Consider the following 16,814-nt stretch of genomic DNA (forward strand, 5'->3'; position numbering starts at 1 on the left):
TACTCTGCCCCAAAAGTGCATTGTAGCTTGTCCTTAACTATTGACTTGAGAAAATCCTACCATTGAGTTGTATCACTGCTGGAATATAGGCATGTATGTTTGTGAAATGGTCCAAACAAACCAACATGAACAAGTTCTGCTGTTCTCGGTCTCACACATTACCTACGTTCTTAGGCACAGATCAATGAACAAGGCACCTCTAGCATTTTTAAGCATCAACACTGTCTTATGAAGAGGCAGCACATTTTACACGTCAGCAGGCTTCCGTCACTTTCACCGAAAATGGGTCCCATAAATGTATTGGTTTACTATCATCTATACACAGTACAGTTAATTCCTTTTAAAACATTCATTATGTTTATCACAAAAATGTGCTTTTTTTCCATCAATAAAAGAAATTGTACATTCTGAACAGGGACTACAATACAGACCTCTGAGGAACAGTTCTTTATCTCAAATGAGTGGTCTGAAATGGAAGTTGAAGAATATATTTTTCACTGTGAAAACACAACAGTGAGAAACAAATAAAAGGCATTCTCAATGTAATAAATAATAGTAAGAGCCAGAGGTAACATGATAAAAATTWAAAACACAACTCCTAAGCCACTTTGTTTTATCCTCAGCTACTACCGCCTGTGTATATCTTTAGTTTCCTGGGCTGAAACCTGGTCCGTCCGCTGGTCTGGCCTGGGTGGGGGTTCTTGGCGGTGGAATGTCGTCGGGGAGAGGGGGCTAGCTGAACTGTGACAAAGCTGGGCATCAGGGCAGGGAGGGGAGAATGGAAGAAAGGGAGAAAGGGGTGTGTCTGGTGCTTCTCGGTCTGTCTGTCTGTCTGCTCTGACCCACCTCCTCCATCTCAACCGCTTTGGCCATGATGAGGGGGGCATCAGCTAACACTCAGCTGGGCGAAGCCGATCAGCTTCACGTCGTCTGCGATCTCCGTGTCGTCACAACCAGAAACCTGATGGAGGAACAGATTAAAAGGGTTGGCTGGGGACCATAAGATCCTACCAGCCACCTACACAGCAAGATCACCAGACATAATCCAACACCCAGTGAACAGCTGTACCCTAACAATAAGGATCGGTTTTGTCACTGATCCTACTTTAAGTAGTAAGCTTCTGTTTAACGGATTCATATTATTTGTGACGTGTTTGGTCTTAAATCCTTTACAGCCAAGAACAAAAGTTGAGCACAGGAGAGATGTGTCCTCTTGTAACAGGACACGAGAGCACGGTAGAGGAATTACWGTCCTTCAAAAGATGATACGCCAATGAAACATTTATGGAGAGAGCTTTCGCAGGTATCTACAGTATTTTTCCCTACAGCCAAGGTAGAACAATGTTATTCATCCATTTAATAATAGAACACGCCTCATATCCTCAGAGATGGCGTCTTAACAGCTCTTTCAATTACTACATCAAGTTATTTCCCATTACTGTTGTGACTAGAACCATGTCTCTAGACATCATGTGGAACAAACGATGCAAAACGCACAATGATAATTGCCCTTCAGGTATTCATTTCATCGATTCATTAATAATAGTATGATGCGACAGCTTTCCACTGTGACTGGTTGCAGAACAATCCACAGCACTCTTCTGTGTTATGTGCGTTATACTGAAAAATAATGTTCTTTGTTAAAAGCTCTATGACTATGTGGTACAGGTCTCTGTTGCGTTTAATTAGGATGATATGGGCAGTCCTTAAAACAAGGCTTTTTATAAGTACAGGACTTCTAAAAAGATGGTTATAGCAGGCATGCCTTTCTTTTTTTTACGAAACACATAATTACTTTGTCTGCACTTGCGTCACTGGCACTGATTACTCCACTAAAGCCCTCCAAAAACGAGAGAAAAGCGCTGATGAAATACAAGTTGTATTTTATCGACAGGTTCACTTGAGAGAGAGTTTCTACTGCTAAATTCTAAACTAATTATGCTCCTATGCTTGCCCCACAAGTAGGCCTTATTACTGGCAACATGCATTCAGATTGGTTTGAATGGAGTCCCTGCGAGCAAATCGATATCTCTTTTTCACTTCACTATCCCCCCTGGAAGTGGTACAGTGTGAGTCAGTGGCCCAATATCTGCCCGCCTCCAGCAATTTACAGCGGAGCATGGAGAGGGGCTCTGTCTCTCCCCGGCGTCTGTGGCTGCAGCTGTCTGTGTAGAGGCCGCAAACATAATTCAGTGTTTCTGGTCGATATTTGGAGTTGAGTGGCTCTGTGTGACTTTGTGCCGCCTGGACTAGAGCAGTGTGTTAACAAATAGAAGTGGGAAAGTGCTCTGGCCAATATATATATATACACACCCGGCCAGGCCCCAGCCAGCAGCACAGTCTGCCTGCTGCCCCACTAAGTCCTCTGATGCAGTTCTGCACTCCAGAGAGTCTCCAGCGACATTCACCATCTGCCGATAAGACATGGCAGAAAGGGMGGACAGTGATGTACTGTGACCCACCGCACAGATGTTGTTTACCACATCCACGCCATCTAAAAGGGCGGTAAAAAAATAGCCCTAACACTACGGCAAACCACCCGGGATTGTCATTAATTGCTTCCTTTTAATTATTCTCCGTAGAGAAATTGAATTGTTTTGCTCGGTGTGGATCAATGTAAATCCCATCGCGCCGTGCACGGAGGAAAGCATACGTGCAGATTAGGAGCGTCACCCATCAGTTACTCCACTTAAAAGGACAAAGCCAGTTCTGCGACACGCCTGTCATCACAGATTTCTCCCCTTCTCTAGCACCACTGCTCATTTGGGATTTGAACGGTGTGCCTATTTCCAGACATCACAACCCTAGAGCATTGTCCTTTAATACACATATTATGACGGTCTATTTTCTCAAATCAATCCGTCGGTGTGATGTAACGTTGTGGTTTTCTGGAAGCATCCCTCTCTTATTTCACGCAGCTATCTTGAGACATGAGGTGGTGTGACATTTATCATCTGGGTACTCACCAGTTTAAAGGTCAACACTTTGTAGGTAGTCGGGTCATCTACAATCTTCTGAAGGTTAGCAGCAACTGCAAGTTAATGTTATATATAAAGAATGCAAGCGTTAATAGTGTTATTACACAGTCACATCAGATAATCACAGATCATAGTAATGAATCAAGACCGTACGGCGCTGCTCTTATGCTTCACATTGACTTTGAGAGGGATATGATTCTTTTGAAAATACCAGACCGGGGTCAAATACATTTGTCAAATCCCTTCCAAATACTTTTAACTGTGCTTGATTTAGTTTGCCCAGTAAAATAGTCCCAGACGTACAAACTCCAAGCTAAATCAAGCACACCTCATGCGGAAAATACACCCTAAGCCCTGCAGTATAACAGAAAACAAGGATGAGACATTTACCGGCAGCAACATCGTGTCCATTGACAAGACCAGCTGAGAAAAGTTCCTGGGAAACCCCAATAGCAGTGTCTATGGAGAGACACACAGTAATAGAACCAGGTGAGAAGTAAACATGTGACCAACGGTACTATAGTACACTTAATACCAAATACAATAAGGGGCACTAATAACAACATTATAACATGAGCTTCTTCACTTTGTGCAGCTTTTACCTCGGCCAGGAGTGAACTCAAACCGGATGTCATTCAACTCCTTCCTGGAGTTCCTAAGAAGAGAGATGAGAAGCTGATTAGTATAAGATGTGACCATGGAACCCAACAGGCTGTCCTCCATAGGAACAGACAGGAGGTCCAGGACCTAGTTAGTCTGGTCCCAGATCTGTTTGTGCTTTAAGACAACTATGGCATGACAATAGTCAGATGAGCTGGCTGCAGCGCAAACAAATCTGGGACCAGGCCAAGAGTCCCTGAACGGTCTATTTCATTTAGACTGTCTGAGGAGGCTCCTGACAAGCGGACCCCAAGGAATAGTGGAATGGAAAAAGACAGCCTGGCTGCCACATCCACACTTTAACACTACAAGTCTCTAGGCTTAACACACTGGGTCATGTTAAGCAGATCAATGTTGTTTTCTTACTAAGTCAGTGTTACTACTAGCTACTGTAATATCATCCTGTATTTACTGACAACACAGTTGGTGAAGAATTAGTGCGGAAATGTTAATCCTTGCATGTGTCTTGTGCATATTAAATAGGCAGCATTGTAAGCTCAATAAATACATGATTTTATGATGCATTGTAAGTCTTGTGTAGGGTTCCAAAGAACAGCTGACTGATGGTTACAGTAAACACCATGTTTATAGTGCCTCGGCCAAACCCTCACTCTGCTCTGTGTACCAGTGGGGCACATACATACAGTATATAGCCTTTTGCGGTGACAACGTCATCAAACCAGCAGGTGAAATGAATATCTTAGATGGCAGAAATGCAAATGTAGAAGTTCTCTCTGCACAGGCAATAGAAGSCTAACATGATTATGCAAAATATATATATATATCAGCAGGAAAAGAGTCCATTACAGAGAATGTCAATGGGTTCCATGAAGTAGATATTGTAACTGTGCTAATGCAATCACGTACTTGCGACTGTGGAAGAGTGACAGATTTGGACATTTGATTTGAAGTGTTCTTGCAGTGGAATGACCAGAATAAGGAAATACATATTTCCAGCAATATCTCATGCCCATTTGAATCACTATGGTTACATGTACTATGTTTAAAGTCACTCAAACAGTGTAATTGTTGTTGTCCGTCGAAATACAAAAGTCCGAACATATTTTAGATGACCGACAAACATGTTCACCAGCCTCCTTTGAATTAAACCATAATTACATTTTCACAAGGACTTGAAGTCATTGGTAAAGCTAATATGAGTTATAATTAATAAAAGCATGTCTGAGGTACACTACTGCCTGAAGTGTTTCCACAATCTCAATGTCCTTGACCTTTTTATATAGCTCTGGTTTAGGAGAAGAAAACAGATGAATTCCTCCATGAAGGCGATCTGGGGGATTTTCATATTTGTCACCTGTACATGATTGATCCTTTACGGAGGTCAGATGAAGTGTTGGAACGCAGCTGAAACAGAGAATATTGAAGCTCAGTTGCAATTGTATTATTGGTCTTATGTAAAACGTGTAGAATCTTTTCTTCATCCAGAGGGTGATAGAAGTAAAATAGCAGAAGGTTGGCTGAGGATAATGGTGTAAAAAGGGCTTTAGTAGTTCCGCATTTTAATGTAGAGCTCACATATGGCTCAGAACTACCGCAGCCTATTCATTTATACAGCTTTCTTATGCAGCAACTTCAATCCAGCAAGACAAGATGACGCCTCTCCTAAGAAACTGTATGATAGGACACATTAAGTAAAACGTCCATCCGCATGTCTATCCTGTGTTAATATACGCTGTGCAACCCCCGGGGTAAATTCTCTCTAACGTTTCCATTAATACAGTACATGGTGAATTTAGTCCTAAAAACTACTCCCTACACAATGGCTGATGGGTGTGACAGATTTTGTACACAGTGTCGTGGGAGTGGATTCATTTGGGCTGTAATTATGCTGCATAAATCCCATCCATCTAAACCCACCTGCTAGCCCCTGATTCACATTACACAGGAAATGTTGCATGTAAGGAACATGCTCCGACACATCATTGAGGGCTGATTTAGTTCTGAGAGAGAGAGAGAGCGAGAGAGAGAGAGAGAGAGAGAGAGCGAGAGAGAGAGAGCGGATTCCCATCAGCTGCCTGTGAGTCAACTTTACTTGTCCAATTCTGCAGATTCGCAGCTAGAGAGAGGAAGTCAGGGGCGAAACTTGAGCTTAGCAGATGGATGTAGGATGTCTGCAATCTCTCCATTTCATCCACGGACAGTGTGAGAGCGTGCTGTAAGGGATGCTGTAACCACATCTGTGTCAGAGGGCCTGAGCCCAGCGTCTCTATTTGCCTACTTAGTCCTGCTCCAGAGAGATCGGCAGCAGATGCCTGGAAAGTCCCTGTCAGATTATATTGTGGGAGGTAAATAAACCGCACACACAGATTGAGAAACCGTTTAGAAGTTTTAGGTATTTAATGGGCTTCTTTTAAAACTTCAATCTTCCAGAGTCTTGCTACCAGTGTTAAGATGTTCCTAAATAACTGTGTAAAGTTTTAAGTTTCAAGTTTTATCAGCACAGGGACAGAATAAAACCATGATTTTGCTCAGTCATCTTCAAATCCCAGCATACCACACCCTCCAAATGAATCACCAGAGATGCCAGTGGGCACTAGCAAGCATTAGGGAGATAGGAGTGTTTACTAGGTAAAGCATGAACTTCAATAATTCTTGGGTGTATAGAGGGGTGTTCTATCTGCTAAAACAGATTTCCCCTGGTAGGCAATGGGAGCTCAGGCAAACACTTGACTGGCAAACACTGGGACTAAGGACTTACTCAGACTGAAAGAGAAGTGACAAATTCACAAGTTTATATTACAGTAAAAGGTCTTGCCGAGGGTATTTTCGCGAAATCTCTAGGCAATCTCTCGTAGTGAAAAGAGGCTCTGAGAGAAACTTCCAGTTTCAGGTCCCTTGAGTACCTCAGGTAATGTTAGTCTAAAGAACACATTAACACTTCTGAACTGCACTCTGTAACTGAAGCTGTTTACAGTCTGTCCTGATCAGAATTATGATTGGTATGTTGGGGAAAGTTAGGTGTAAAGCTCTGAGTATTTACCGCAGTTCAAGACCGAGGCCAGGTAAAACAGACGGTCTGTTGTGTATCGACTACACAAGAGTCCTCTAAATCCTGTGTAGCAGTGACAGGGGGGTAATTTCTTAACACACCAACAAACACAATCAATACACACACCTGGGGGTAAACTGGGGAGTGTTTGGAGTCCGATGAAGAGTACTTCAGCGCTTTAGCCTAGAAAATGCCTACATGAATGGGCMCACAATGTGAGAGGAGACAGTGTTAATGTGCCAGTAATTCATTTGGGATGGATTGTGCTGGCATGTAATATTGCGTTCTCATATTTTGGCTTCCTGGTGGAGGAAAGTATAGCTCATAGTTTTCTATATATGACTCATTGAAAGGGGTTTAATTAAGCAATAAGGCCTGAGGGGGTGTGGTATATGGCCAATATACCATGGCTAAGGGCTGTTCTTATCCACGACGCAACGCAGAGTGCCTGGATACAATCCTTAACCATGGTATATTGGCAATATACCACAAACCCCTGAGGTGTATGGCCAAATTACTTGCCAGCACAATCCATCCCAAATGAATTACTGGCACATCATAGTTTTCTATATATGACTAATTGAAAGGGGCTTAATTAATCAATAAGGCCCGAGGGGGTGTGGTATATGGCCAATATACCATGGCTAAGGGCTGTTCTTATGCACAACGCAATGCAGAGTGCCTGGATATAGGCCTTAGCYGTGGTATATTGGCCATATACCACAAACTCCTGAGGTGCCTTATTGCTATTATAAACTGGTTACCAATGTAATTAGAGCAGTACAAATAAATGTTTTGTCATACCCGTGGTATGCKGTCTGATATAACACAGCTGTCAGCCAATCAGCATTCAGGGCTCGAACCACCCGGTTTATAATTTAGTTTAAACACTACAAAGCACAAYATCCACATATGCCTGGAGCACTGTTGGTTCATTGGTTGACTTCTATCCTCCCATCATTACATWTACAGTGCAATCAATCAGCAAACAATTGCCAGTGAGGATGACGTGTCAAATGTACAAAATAAAAAAATTCAACACCCAGGTCATTCAAAAATGTCCTGTTGTTCTTATTGTCTTTTCATTTCAGTTTCCTGACGGTTCAAGTCCCCCAGTGTGTCTGAGATCCGTTCTCTGTTTCAGACATACATCAACATCCCATCTGRCTACAGTTCTCTAAAGAGCCTTCATCAACGGGTTCACAATAGCATAAATCCTTTTCTAATCAGCCTTAACACCCTCATCAGTTTTGGGAAGAGAATTGATTGTGCTGTGTTGTTCTTTCAGATGCAATTAAGTTTTCCAATTAGCTTTTTATTTTTCCCAAGAGAGCCACCACCCCAATACCACCAGAACTCTGTTCATGATTTTAGTCTTCGGCGAGGCAATTGTTGAATTAAACCATAATTACGTTTTAATCTGCATTGATTATCGTGATTACAAAGCGGAAAACTTTGCAATGCAAGTCTTTTGGAAAAACAACAAGATAAATCTTATAATCATTGTATGGAGGAGTATTAGTAACAGGCTGAAGATCAATCACAGATTAAAATATTAAGATGTATCCATAAGAGAGTGATTACTGTAATGCCATTGTGACTGGAGAGAGATATAGCTGGCACTGTTCCATGTGGGCTTTAATAATACTATAGGTTTCAGGTTGAATCAGGTCGGATAACTGCAATACTCCTGCTAATCCCCCTATGGACATTAACCCCCCCACCGACTGTTACTCTGTCCCCACCCCAACGACATTCATCACTGTTGCAGGTGTTAGTATTATTTTATTATTAAAACATTTATTGTTTTTATTTCACTCAATGGTCATGCTGCTGCTTCCCCTATGTTCATTCCACCCCACCCCCTCAACAGTCTTTACTCTGCCTCCACCCCAATAGACATGTATCACTTCTGCCTCTACCCTAATGGACATATATCACTGCTACAGTTGTTATGATATACATGGTGCTATTTCTATTTCAGTTTTTTATGACAAATTTTCAAATTTTCACTTCACTTAGTCCTGCATGTTGGAAGCCTAAGATTTCCCACTGTACCCTRCAATCCCACCTGCAACCCTGTACATGTGACTATTAAACACGCTGGATCTCGTTCCACATCTGTTTTCCCACAACACAAATGAGATTTGAATGGAAATTAACTCCAGTGACGTCACTTGTCCTCCCATTATGTTAACTAGATAGCAAGCAGAGAATTGCGAAATAATTGTAAGAATTCCCAACCTCCGTTGGGATGCCCTATAAAACACGCAAAATAACGTTCATTTCTGTGATTCCTTTGCTCCCCCTAACAYGCATATTCAGTACCCTCAGCATGTTTTCTACACTTAGACCTTTGTACTTCTTCCTCTCTCCAACTCTTGACTTTTCTTCAGTTTAGCCTTAATCCTGCTGTCAAGCGCTCAATAAATCCAGACTTAAAGTCTGTCCTCACAAGTATGGTTGCATCACAAATGGCACGCTTCAAAAGTAGCGCACTACTAGGAATAGGGTGCCATTTACCTCCCTGCACTGTATCTGCTAAAAAGGACCTACTGTTTGTCACACACATATGAAGCCAGTGAATGCGACCAGTGACCATGTCATCTCCTGATCCTCTGGGGACTGTGTACAGCAGACCTCTTTAGGCTGGTGTATTACAAACTGTAGTGACATGGAGGTTTTCTGAAATGAGACGATGAGTGCACATGATAGCGTTATAATGTACCCCCGTTGTATCACTGCACAGTTTACAGCACATTCACAAGCTGTGAAATGTGACCAATGTTATTCACCCCTGTACAAAGGTACTGTATCTTCCCAGCGAATCGAATGTAATGTAACGCTCTGTCAAGTGCTTCCAGAACTACTTTTACAGTTCATGGACTAAACAGGGCTATAGAGAAACCTCTATGCAAATACATCTACATCGTATTTCTCCATAATGCGTGTCAAAACCGATTGCAATAGAGCCCCATTCATTATCGCTCTATGGGAGATTGGGAGTTGCATTTGAGTTTATCTGAAGTCCTTCGGGCTAAAAGAGGACTTGAAATTGAGAGGCCTGATAAATGAGCTGCTCTCTGTTGGCTGCTGCCAGACAGGGACTGACTGTTTCAGCACAGATCAGAGGTGTGGATCTTGTCAGTTGACTTTTGACTTAATCTACCAAGACACGTCACTGAAATCCATTTGCGGTGGCGAGGCTGCCCTCAGCGCAGAGCAGGATAGGTTTAATACATAGCACATACAGCTAGCCACTTTATCTCTCTGAGTTTGGGCTGAGTTTTGGCTGATTCTACAGTACATCGCTACCCATACGCTGCAAAGAAAAACAGGCTCAAAACGCCTGCAATGAATGCAACTCTGGCCACTGAGAAATAGCTACAGCCCCACTGCTCACAGAAGCRTCCATTTATTTACATGTCAGGGTTAGAATAATTACACTTCTCTAGTAGCCAACCCTCTAGTTGGCCTGCTGGTGTGCAGTGGAGGGGCAGGCTTTGTGTGTTGCGCAGGGGGCCTGGGGAGGCCCCTTCAGATGCTGACTGTTATCTCATCGACCCAGAGYCTACTCTGCACCCAGCGCTGCATTCAGCCCATCGGGGAGCMAAACTGTCCAGAAACACTTCATTGTCTATGTCTGGGGCAGACATCTTTGCGCGCACGCGCACAGTTTTGCACATTTGCCTYGCATATCCTGCTTTCAGACAATGTGTTTAAATCTGCTTCCATTTTGCTGAGGGGGAAGTAAAAAGGATCTAAATTCAATGCAATAAATATAAACTACGTTCTTCTTGGGAAAGGATTTGAGTGCTTAGAGGAGTGTGAGGCCAAATCAACACTAATTATCATATCATAAAAAGGACCACATATAAAAAACAGTGATAAGTCTGAGCCGAAATCTAATCCTAAACCTATTCCATATTAGTCACAAGTCTTGCTACAGCCTTGAATTGTTTTCTAGCAATAGGTCTTTAACCTGGCCAGTGGCTGAAAGTGTCTGGACTAGCTGAAATGAAGGTTAAGTCAGGTCAGGTCAGGGTTGGTAAGTCTGGTGGCAGCGCAGGTTATTAACAGCCCTCTAATTCAGGGATGGGCAACTGGTGACCCGCGGATCTATTCTCCCCCCCACCCCAACAAAATATATACACTGAGTGTACAAAACATTAAGAACACCTTGCTCTTTCCATGACAGACTGACCAGGGGAGAGCTATGATCCCTTATTGATGTCACTTGTTAAATCCACTTCAATCAGTGTAGATGAAGGGGAGACGACAGGTTAAAGGAGCCTGGAGACAATTGAGATGTTGATTGTGTCTGTGTACCATTCATAGGGTGAATGGTCAAGACAAAAAATGTAAGTGCCTTTGAACGGGGTATGATAGTAGGTGCCAGGCAAACCGGTTTGTGTCAAGAACTACAGCGCTGCTGGATTTTTCATGCTCAACAGTTTCCCATGTGTATCAACAATGGTCCACCACCCAAAGGACATCTAGCCAACTTTACACAACTGTGGGAAGCATTGGAGTCAAATTGGGCCAGCATCTCTGTGGAACGCTTTCGACACCTTGTACAGTCCATTTCCTGACGAATTGAAGCTGTTCTGTGGGCAAAAGAGGGAGCTGCAACTCAATATTAGGAAGGTGTTCCTAATGTTTGGTATAGTCAGTACTGAACAAAAATATAAACACAACATGTAAAGTGTTGGTCACATGTTCCATGAGCCCAAAAAATGTATAATTGAAGAAATGTTCCATATGCACAAAAAACGTATTTCTCTCACAAATGTGTTTACATCCCTATTAATGAGCATTTCTCCTTTRCCAAGATAATCCATCCCCCTGACAGGTGTGGCATATCAAGAAGCTGATTAAACAGCATAATCATTACACAGGTGCACCTTGTGCTGGGGGACAATAAAATGCCACTCACTCTATGTACAGTTTTGACTAACAGCACAGTGCCACAGATGTTTCAAGTTTTTAGGGAGCCTGTTTTGGCATGCTGACTGCAGGAATGTCCACCAGAGCTGTTGCCAGAGAATTGAATGTTAATTTCTCTACCATAAGCTGCCTACAATGTCGTTGTAGAGAATTTGGCAGTACGTCCAACCTGCCTCACAACCGCAGACCACGTGTAACCACACCAGCCCAGGACATCCACATCTGGCTTCTTCACCTGCGGGATCATCTGAGGGGGGGTGGAGGGTGCTGAGGAGTATCTCTGTCTGTAATAAAGCCCTTTTGTGGTGAAAAACRAATTATATTTGGCTGGGCCTGGCTTCCCAGTGGGTAGGCCTGGCTGCCAAGTGGGTGGGACTATGCCCTCCAAGGACCACCCATGGCTACACCCCTGCCTAGTCGTGAAATCCATAGATTAGGGCCTAATGAATGTATTTCAATTGACTCCAACTCAGTAAAATCGTTGAAATTGTTGTTCAGTATATATATAAAGAAAAGTCATCTCACTGTCAACTGCGTTTATTTTCAGCAAACTTAACGTGTAAATATTTGTATGAACATAACAAGATTCAACAATTGAGACATAAACTGAACAAGTTCCACAGACATGTGACTAACAAAAATGGAATAATGTGTCCCTGAACAAAGGGAGGGTCAAAATCAAAAGTAACAGTCAGTAACAGTCAGAACGGCCCTTGCCCTCACCCTCCGATCCAACAGGTCCCAGACGTGCTCAATAGGATTGAGATCCGGGCTCTTCGCTGGCCATGGCAGAACACTGACATTCCTGTCTTGCAGGAAATCAGGCACAGAATGAGCAGTATGGCTGGTGGCATTGTCATGCTGGAGGGTCATGTCAGGATGAGCCTGCAGGAAGGGTACCACATGAGGGAGGAGGATGTCTTCCCTGTAATGCACAGCRTTGAGATTTCCTGCAATGACAACAAGCTCAGTCCGATGATGCTGTGACACACCGCCCCAGACCATGACGAACCCTCCACCTCCAAATCGATCCCGCTCCAGAGTACAGGCCTCAGAGTAACGCTCATTCCTTCAACGATAAACGTGAATCCGACCATCACCCCTGGTGAGACAAAACCACGACTTGCCAGAGAAGAGCACTTTTTGCCAGTCCTGTCTGGTCCAGCGACAGTGGATTTGTGCCCATAGGCGACRTTGTTGCCAGTGATGTCTGGTGAGGACCTGCCTTACAACAGGCCTACAAGCCCTCAGTCCAGCCTCTCACAGCCTATTGCAAACAGTCTGAGCACTGATGGAGGGATTGTGCATTCCTGGTGTAACTCGAGCAGTTGTTGTTGCCATCCTGTACCTGTCCCGCAGGTGTGATGTTTGGATGTACCAATCCTGTGCAGGTGTTGTTACACGTGGTCTGCCACTGCGAGGACGATCAGCTGTCCGTCCTGTCTCCCTGTAGCGGCGTCTCACAGTACAGACATTGCAATTTATTTCCCTGGCCACATCTGCAGTCCTCATGCCTCCTTGCAGCATGCCTAAGGCACGTTCACGCAGGTGAGCAGGGACCCTGGGCATCTTTCTTTTTGGTGTTTTTCAGAGTCAGTAGAAAGGCCTCTTTAGTGTCCTAMGTTTTCATAACTGTGACCTTAATTGCCTGCAGTCTGTAAGCTGTTGAAGTTATTTGGATTTTTACGAATTATCTTTGAAAGACAGGGTCCTGAAAAAGGGACGTTTCTTATTTGCTGAGTTTATATATATTTTAGGAACTCAGTCGGGGTCTCAACTTACTGTTGCGACATTTGGTTGTGCATCAGCAGTTTCTCTCTTGTTAGGTCAGTCACTGATAGTCAATGAAATAGCTAATTTCAGCATTATTTTTTTTAGATTGCTAAATTAGTTTAGCAGTCAGCTATCTAAACTTGTTATCATGGTTTTATTACCGGCCAGGGTCCCCCATTGATTTTGTTAGTAATTCTCGCTCCCATATAATATTCAAAACTGTAAACATTTTCTCCACCCTATGGCAAAATGTGTATAATTGCAAGAAAATATTTCTAAAACAGCTTATTTTCCTCTCCACCCAATGGCAAAATGAGTCCAATTGCACAAAATGAACTCTAAAACTTCATTTCTCTCCACTGTCAAGGGGGCCACTAAAATATTTTGCTGGCAACGTGGTGGGGTGGGGGGTGGGGGGGGGGTATGGATGTGACTACGCAGACCGGCTATCAACTGCAGCCCCTCATGATGAGTTCAGATTTTTTTGTGGCCCCCACCCCCATCAAAGTTGTCCATCCCTGCTCTAATTCAATCCCTGAGAACACAGAAATGCAGAGCGGAGCAAATGGAGAGTCAATGGAGTGTAACACTCCTCCCTCCAACACAACCGCTCAGCCAGATTAGAGAGAAACGGTCCTTGGTTCTGTCAGATGATCCCATTAGAGGGCCAAGACATCATTAGGTCATCATTAGGTCTATTAGCAGCAGGGCACATCTGTTGGGTGTACCGGATGCAAGAAGGAGGACAAATTCAAACTCTGCTTACCTTAGCCTTAGGACCATATTCAGAGCAACTTGAATATAGGGCCCTGTGTTCTTCTCAAACGGTTGAACCTATAAGTAAAGAGTGAGTCTGGTGAGTCAATAAAGCCAGCAAGTCCTCAATATCTCCTGGAGTATAGAAAATATATATCTGTATCTCGCACKATGCTGAAATTATTAAACTACAAAACCAACAGAAAAATACATGAATTAAATCACACAAAATATATTCAATATCTACAGTGTATATACTTCTATTGATGTCTTCTGACAAGATTATTGAGTTCTATTTGTGAGGAGGCACAATCAGATTTWAAAAAATACATTTAACCTTTATTTAACTAGGCAAGTCAGTTAAGAATAAATTCTTATTTACAATGACGGCCTACCCCGGCCAAACCCTAACCCCGGGCGACGTGGGCCAATTGTGCACTGCCCTATGAGACTCCCAATCACTGCCGGTTGGGGTACAGCCCAGGATCGAATCAGGGTCTGTAGTGATGCCTCTAGCACTGAGATGCAGTGCCTTAGACCGCTGCGCCTCCCGGGACCATTGACGCTGACTAGATCCTGACTCAACAAAGTAAGAACCGCAGTAGCACTTATGGCCTCCATCATTGTCGGACACGGGGGGTGAACCTCAAACTACTCTGGCTCATTTCTGAAATGACAATGGCCAGTGAGAGAATGACACAGGGCCTTTTAGATGACTTTAGAGCTGGCAGTATCAGCAGGATGGCCATTTACTCWGAGTTATTACCTGCTGAAAGGGCCCCTCCAGGAGCCACTGGGAGACTGGCACATACTCACACATAATCAGTGGGGCATCAAGGTCACTGAATCATGACAAATTAACGTCTGCCTCTGCTGCTGGTGGTGATGATGATACTGAAACCCTCACCTGGGGATGCTGAATGGATAGCCCTTCAATGGGAACACTATTGGCATTCTCCTCATCCTGTKGCACAAAACGAAAAGCATTTTGTAAACTATATATTTTTGTGTGCTATGGAAAGGGTGTTTAGTGGGTGAACATGGTTTAGAATAGCAAATATTTGCCCAAGATCAAGGTCATGGTCAAGGTCATTGCTCAACTCGGTCAGCAAATAGAGAAAAGTCAATAGAAAACAATCAATATGTAAAACATTTAGTTGTTTTGTTCATGAACATTCAAATAGAGAAAGCATCTACAGTTGAAGTCAGAAGTTTACATACACCTTAGCCAAATAMATTTAAACTCAGTTTTTCACAATTYCTGACATTTAATCCTAGTAAAAATTCCCTGTYTTAGGTCAGTTAGGATTACCACTATATTTTAAGAAAGTGAAATGTCAGAATAATAGGAGAATTATTTATTTCAGCTTTTATTTCTTTTATCACATTCCCAGTGGGTCAGAAGTTTACATACACTCAATTAGTATTTGGTAGCATTGCTTTTAAATTGTTTAACTTGGGTCAAACGTTTCAGGTAGCCTTCCACAAGCTTCCCACAATAAGTTTGGGGAACTTCGCCCATTCCTCCTGACCGAGCTGGTGTAACTGAGTCAGGTTTGTTAGCCTCCTTGCTCGCACACGCTTTTTCAGTTCTGCCCACAAATGTTCTATAGGGTTGAGGTCAGCGCTTTGTGATGGCCACTTCAATACCTTGAGCTTGTTGTCCTTAAGCCATTTTGCCACAACTTTGGAAGTATGCTTGGGGTCATTGTCCATTTGGAAAACCCATTTGCCACCAAGCCTTAACTTCTTGACTGATGTCTTGAGATGTTGCTTCAATATATCCACAACATTTTCCTGCCTCATGATGCCATCTATTTTGTGAAGTGCACCAGTCCCTCCTGCAGCAAAGCACCCCCACAACATGATGCTGCCACCCCTGTGCTTCACGGTTGGGATGGTGTTCTTCAGCTTGCAAGCCTCCTACTTTTTCCTCCAAACATAACGATGGTAATTATGGCCAAACAGTTCTATTTTTGTTTCATCASACCCGAGGACATTCTCCAAAAAGTACGATTTTTGTCCCTATGTGCAGTTGCAAACTGTAGTCTGGCTTATTTATGGCGGATTTGGAGCAGTGGCTTCTTCCTTGCCGAGCGGCCTTTCTGGTTATGTCGATATAGGACTCGTTTTACTGTGGATATAGATACTTTTGTACCCGTTTCCTCCAGCATCTTCACAAGGTCYTTTGCTGTTGTTCTGGGATTGATTTGCACTTTTCGCACCAAAGTATGTTCATCTCTAGGAGACAGAACGCGTCTCCTTCGTGAGCGGTATGACAGCTGCGTGGTCCCATGGTGTTTATACTTGAGTACTATGGTTTGTACAGATGAACATGGTACCTTCAGGCGTTTGGAAATTGCTCCCAAGGATGAACCAGACTTGTGGAGGTCTACAATTTTTTTCTGAGGTCTTGGCTGATTTCTTTTGATTTTCCCATGATGTCAAGCAAAGAGGCACTGAGTTTGAAGGTAGGCCTTGAAATACTGTACATCCACAGGTACACCTGCAATTGACTCAAATGATGTCAATTAGCCTATCAGAAGCTTCTAAAGCCATGATATCATTTTCTGGAATTTTCCAAGCTGTTTAAAGGCACAGTCAACTTAGTGTATGTAAACGTCTGACCCACTGGAATTGTGATACAGTGAAATAATCTGTCTGTAAAATAATTGTTGGAAAAATTACTT

General features: G+C 43.1%; 1 protein-coding gene across 3 annotated transcripts in view; it reads right to left on the bottom strand.

Moving 5' to 3' along the window:
• Positions 1-241: 241 nt before the first annotated feature.
• The window catches only part of stk39 (serine threonine kinase 39), a 30,696-nt gene continuing 14,123 nt past the window's right edge, over positions 242-16,814 (bottom strand). For 2 of the 3 annotated variants that reach the window (XM_023981187.2, XM_070437741.1), the window contains 6 exons: positions 15,032-15,088; positions 14,135-14,202; positions 3,581-3,633; positions 3,369-3,437; positions 2,967-3,031; positions 242-961 (listed from right to left, as the gene is read on the bottom strand). In XM_023981187.2, the coding sequence (XP_023836955.1) occupies positions 887-961; positions 2,967-3,031; positions 3,369-3,437; positions 3,581-3,633; positions 14,135-14,202; positions 15,032-15,088 (387 nt within the window). In that variant the 3' untranslated portion in view covers positions 242-886. Of the gene's footprint in view, positions 962-2,966; positions 3,032-3,368; positions 3,438-3,580; positions 3,634-4,695; positions 5,004-14,134; positions 14,203-15,031; positions 15,089-16,814 lie in introns of those variants that run through there. The other variant, XM_070437742.1, reaches the window with a different exon arrangement.

The sequence above is a fragment of the Salvelinus sp. IW2-2015 genome, linkage group LG36 (genome assembly GCF_002910315.2).
Source record: "Salvelinus sp. IW2-2015 linkage group LG36, ASM291031v2, whole genome shotgun sequence".
Lineage (NCBI taxonomy): Eukaryota > Metazoa > Chordata > Actinopteri > Salmoniformes > Salmonidae > Salvelinus > Salvelinus sp. IW2-2015.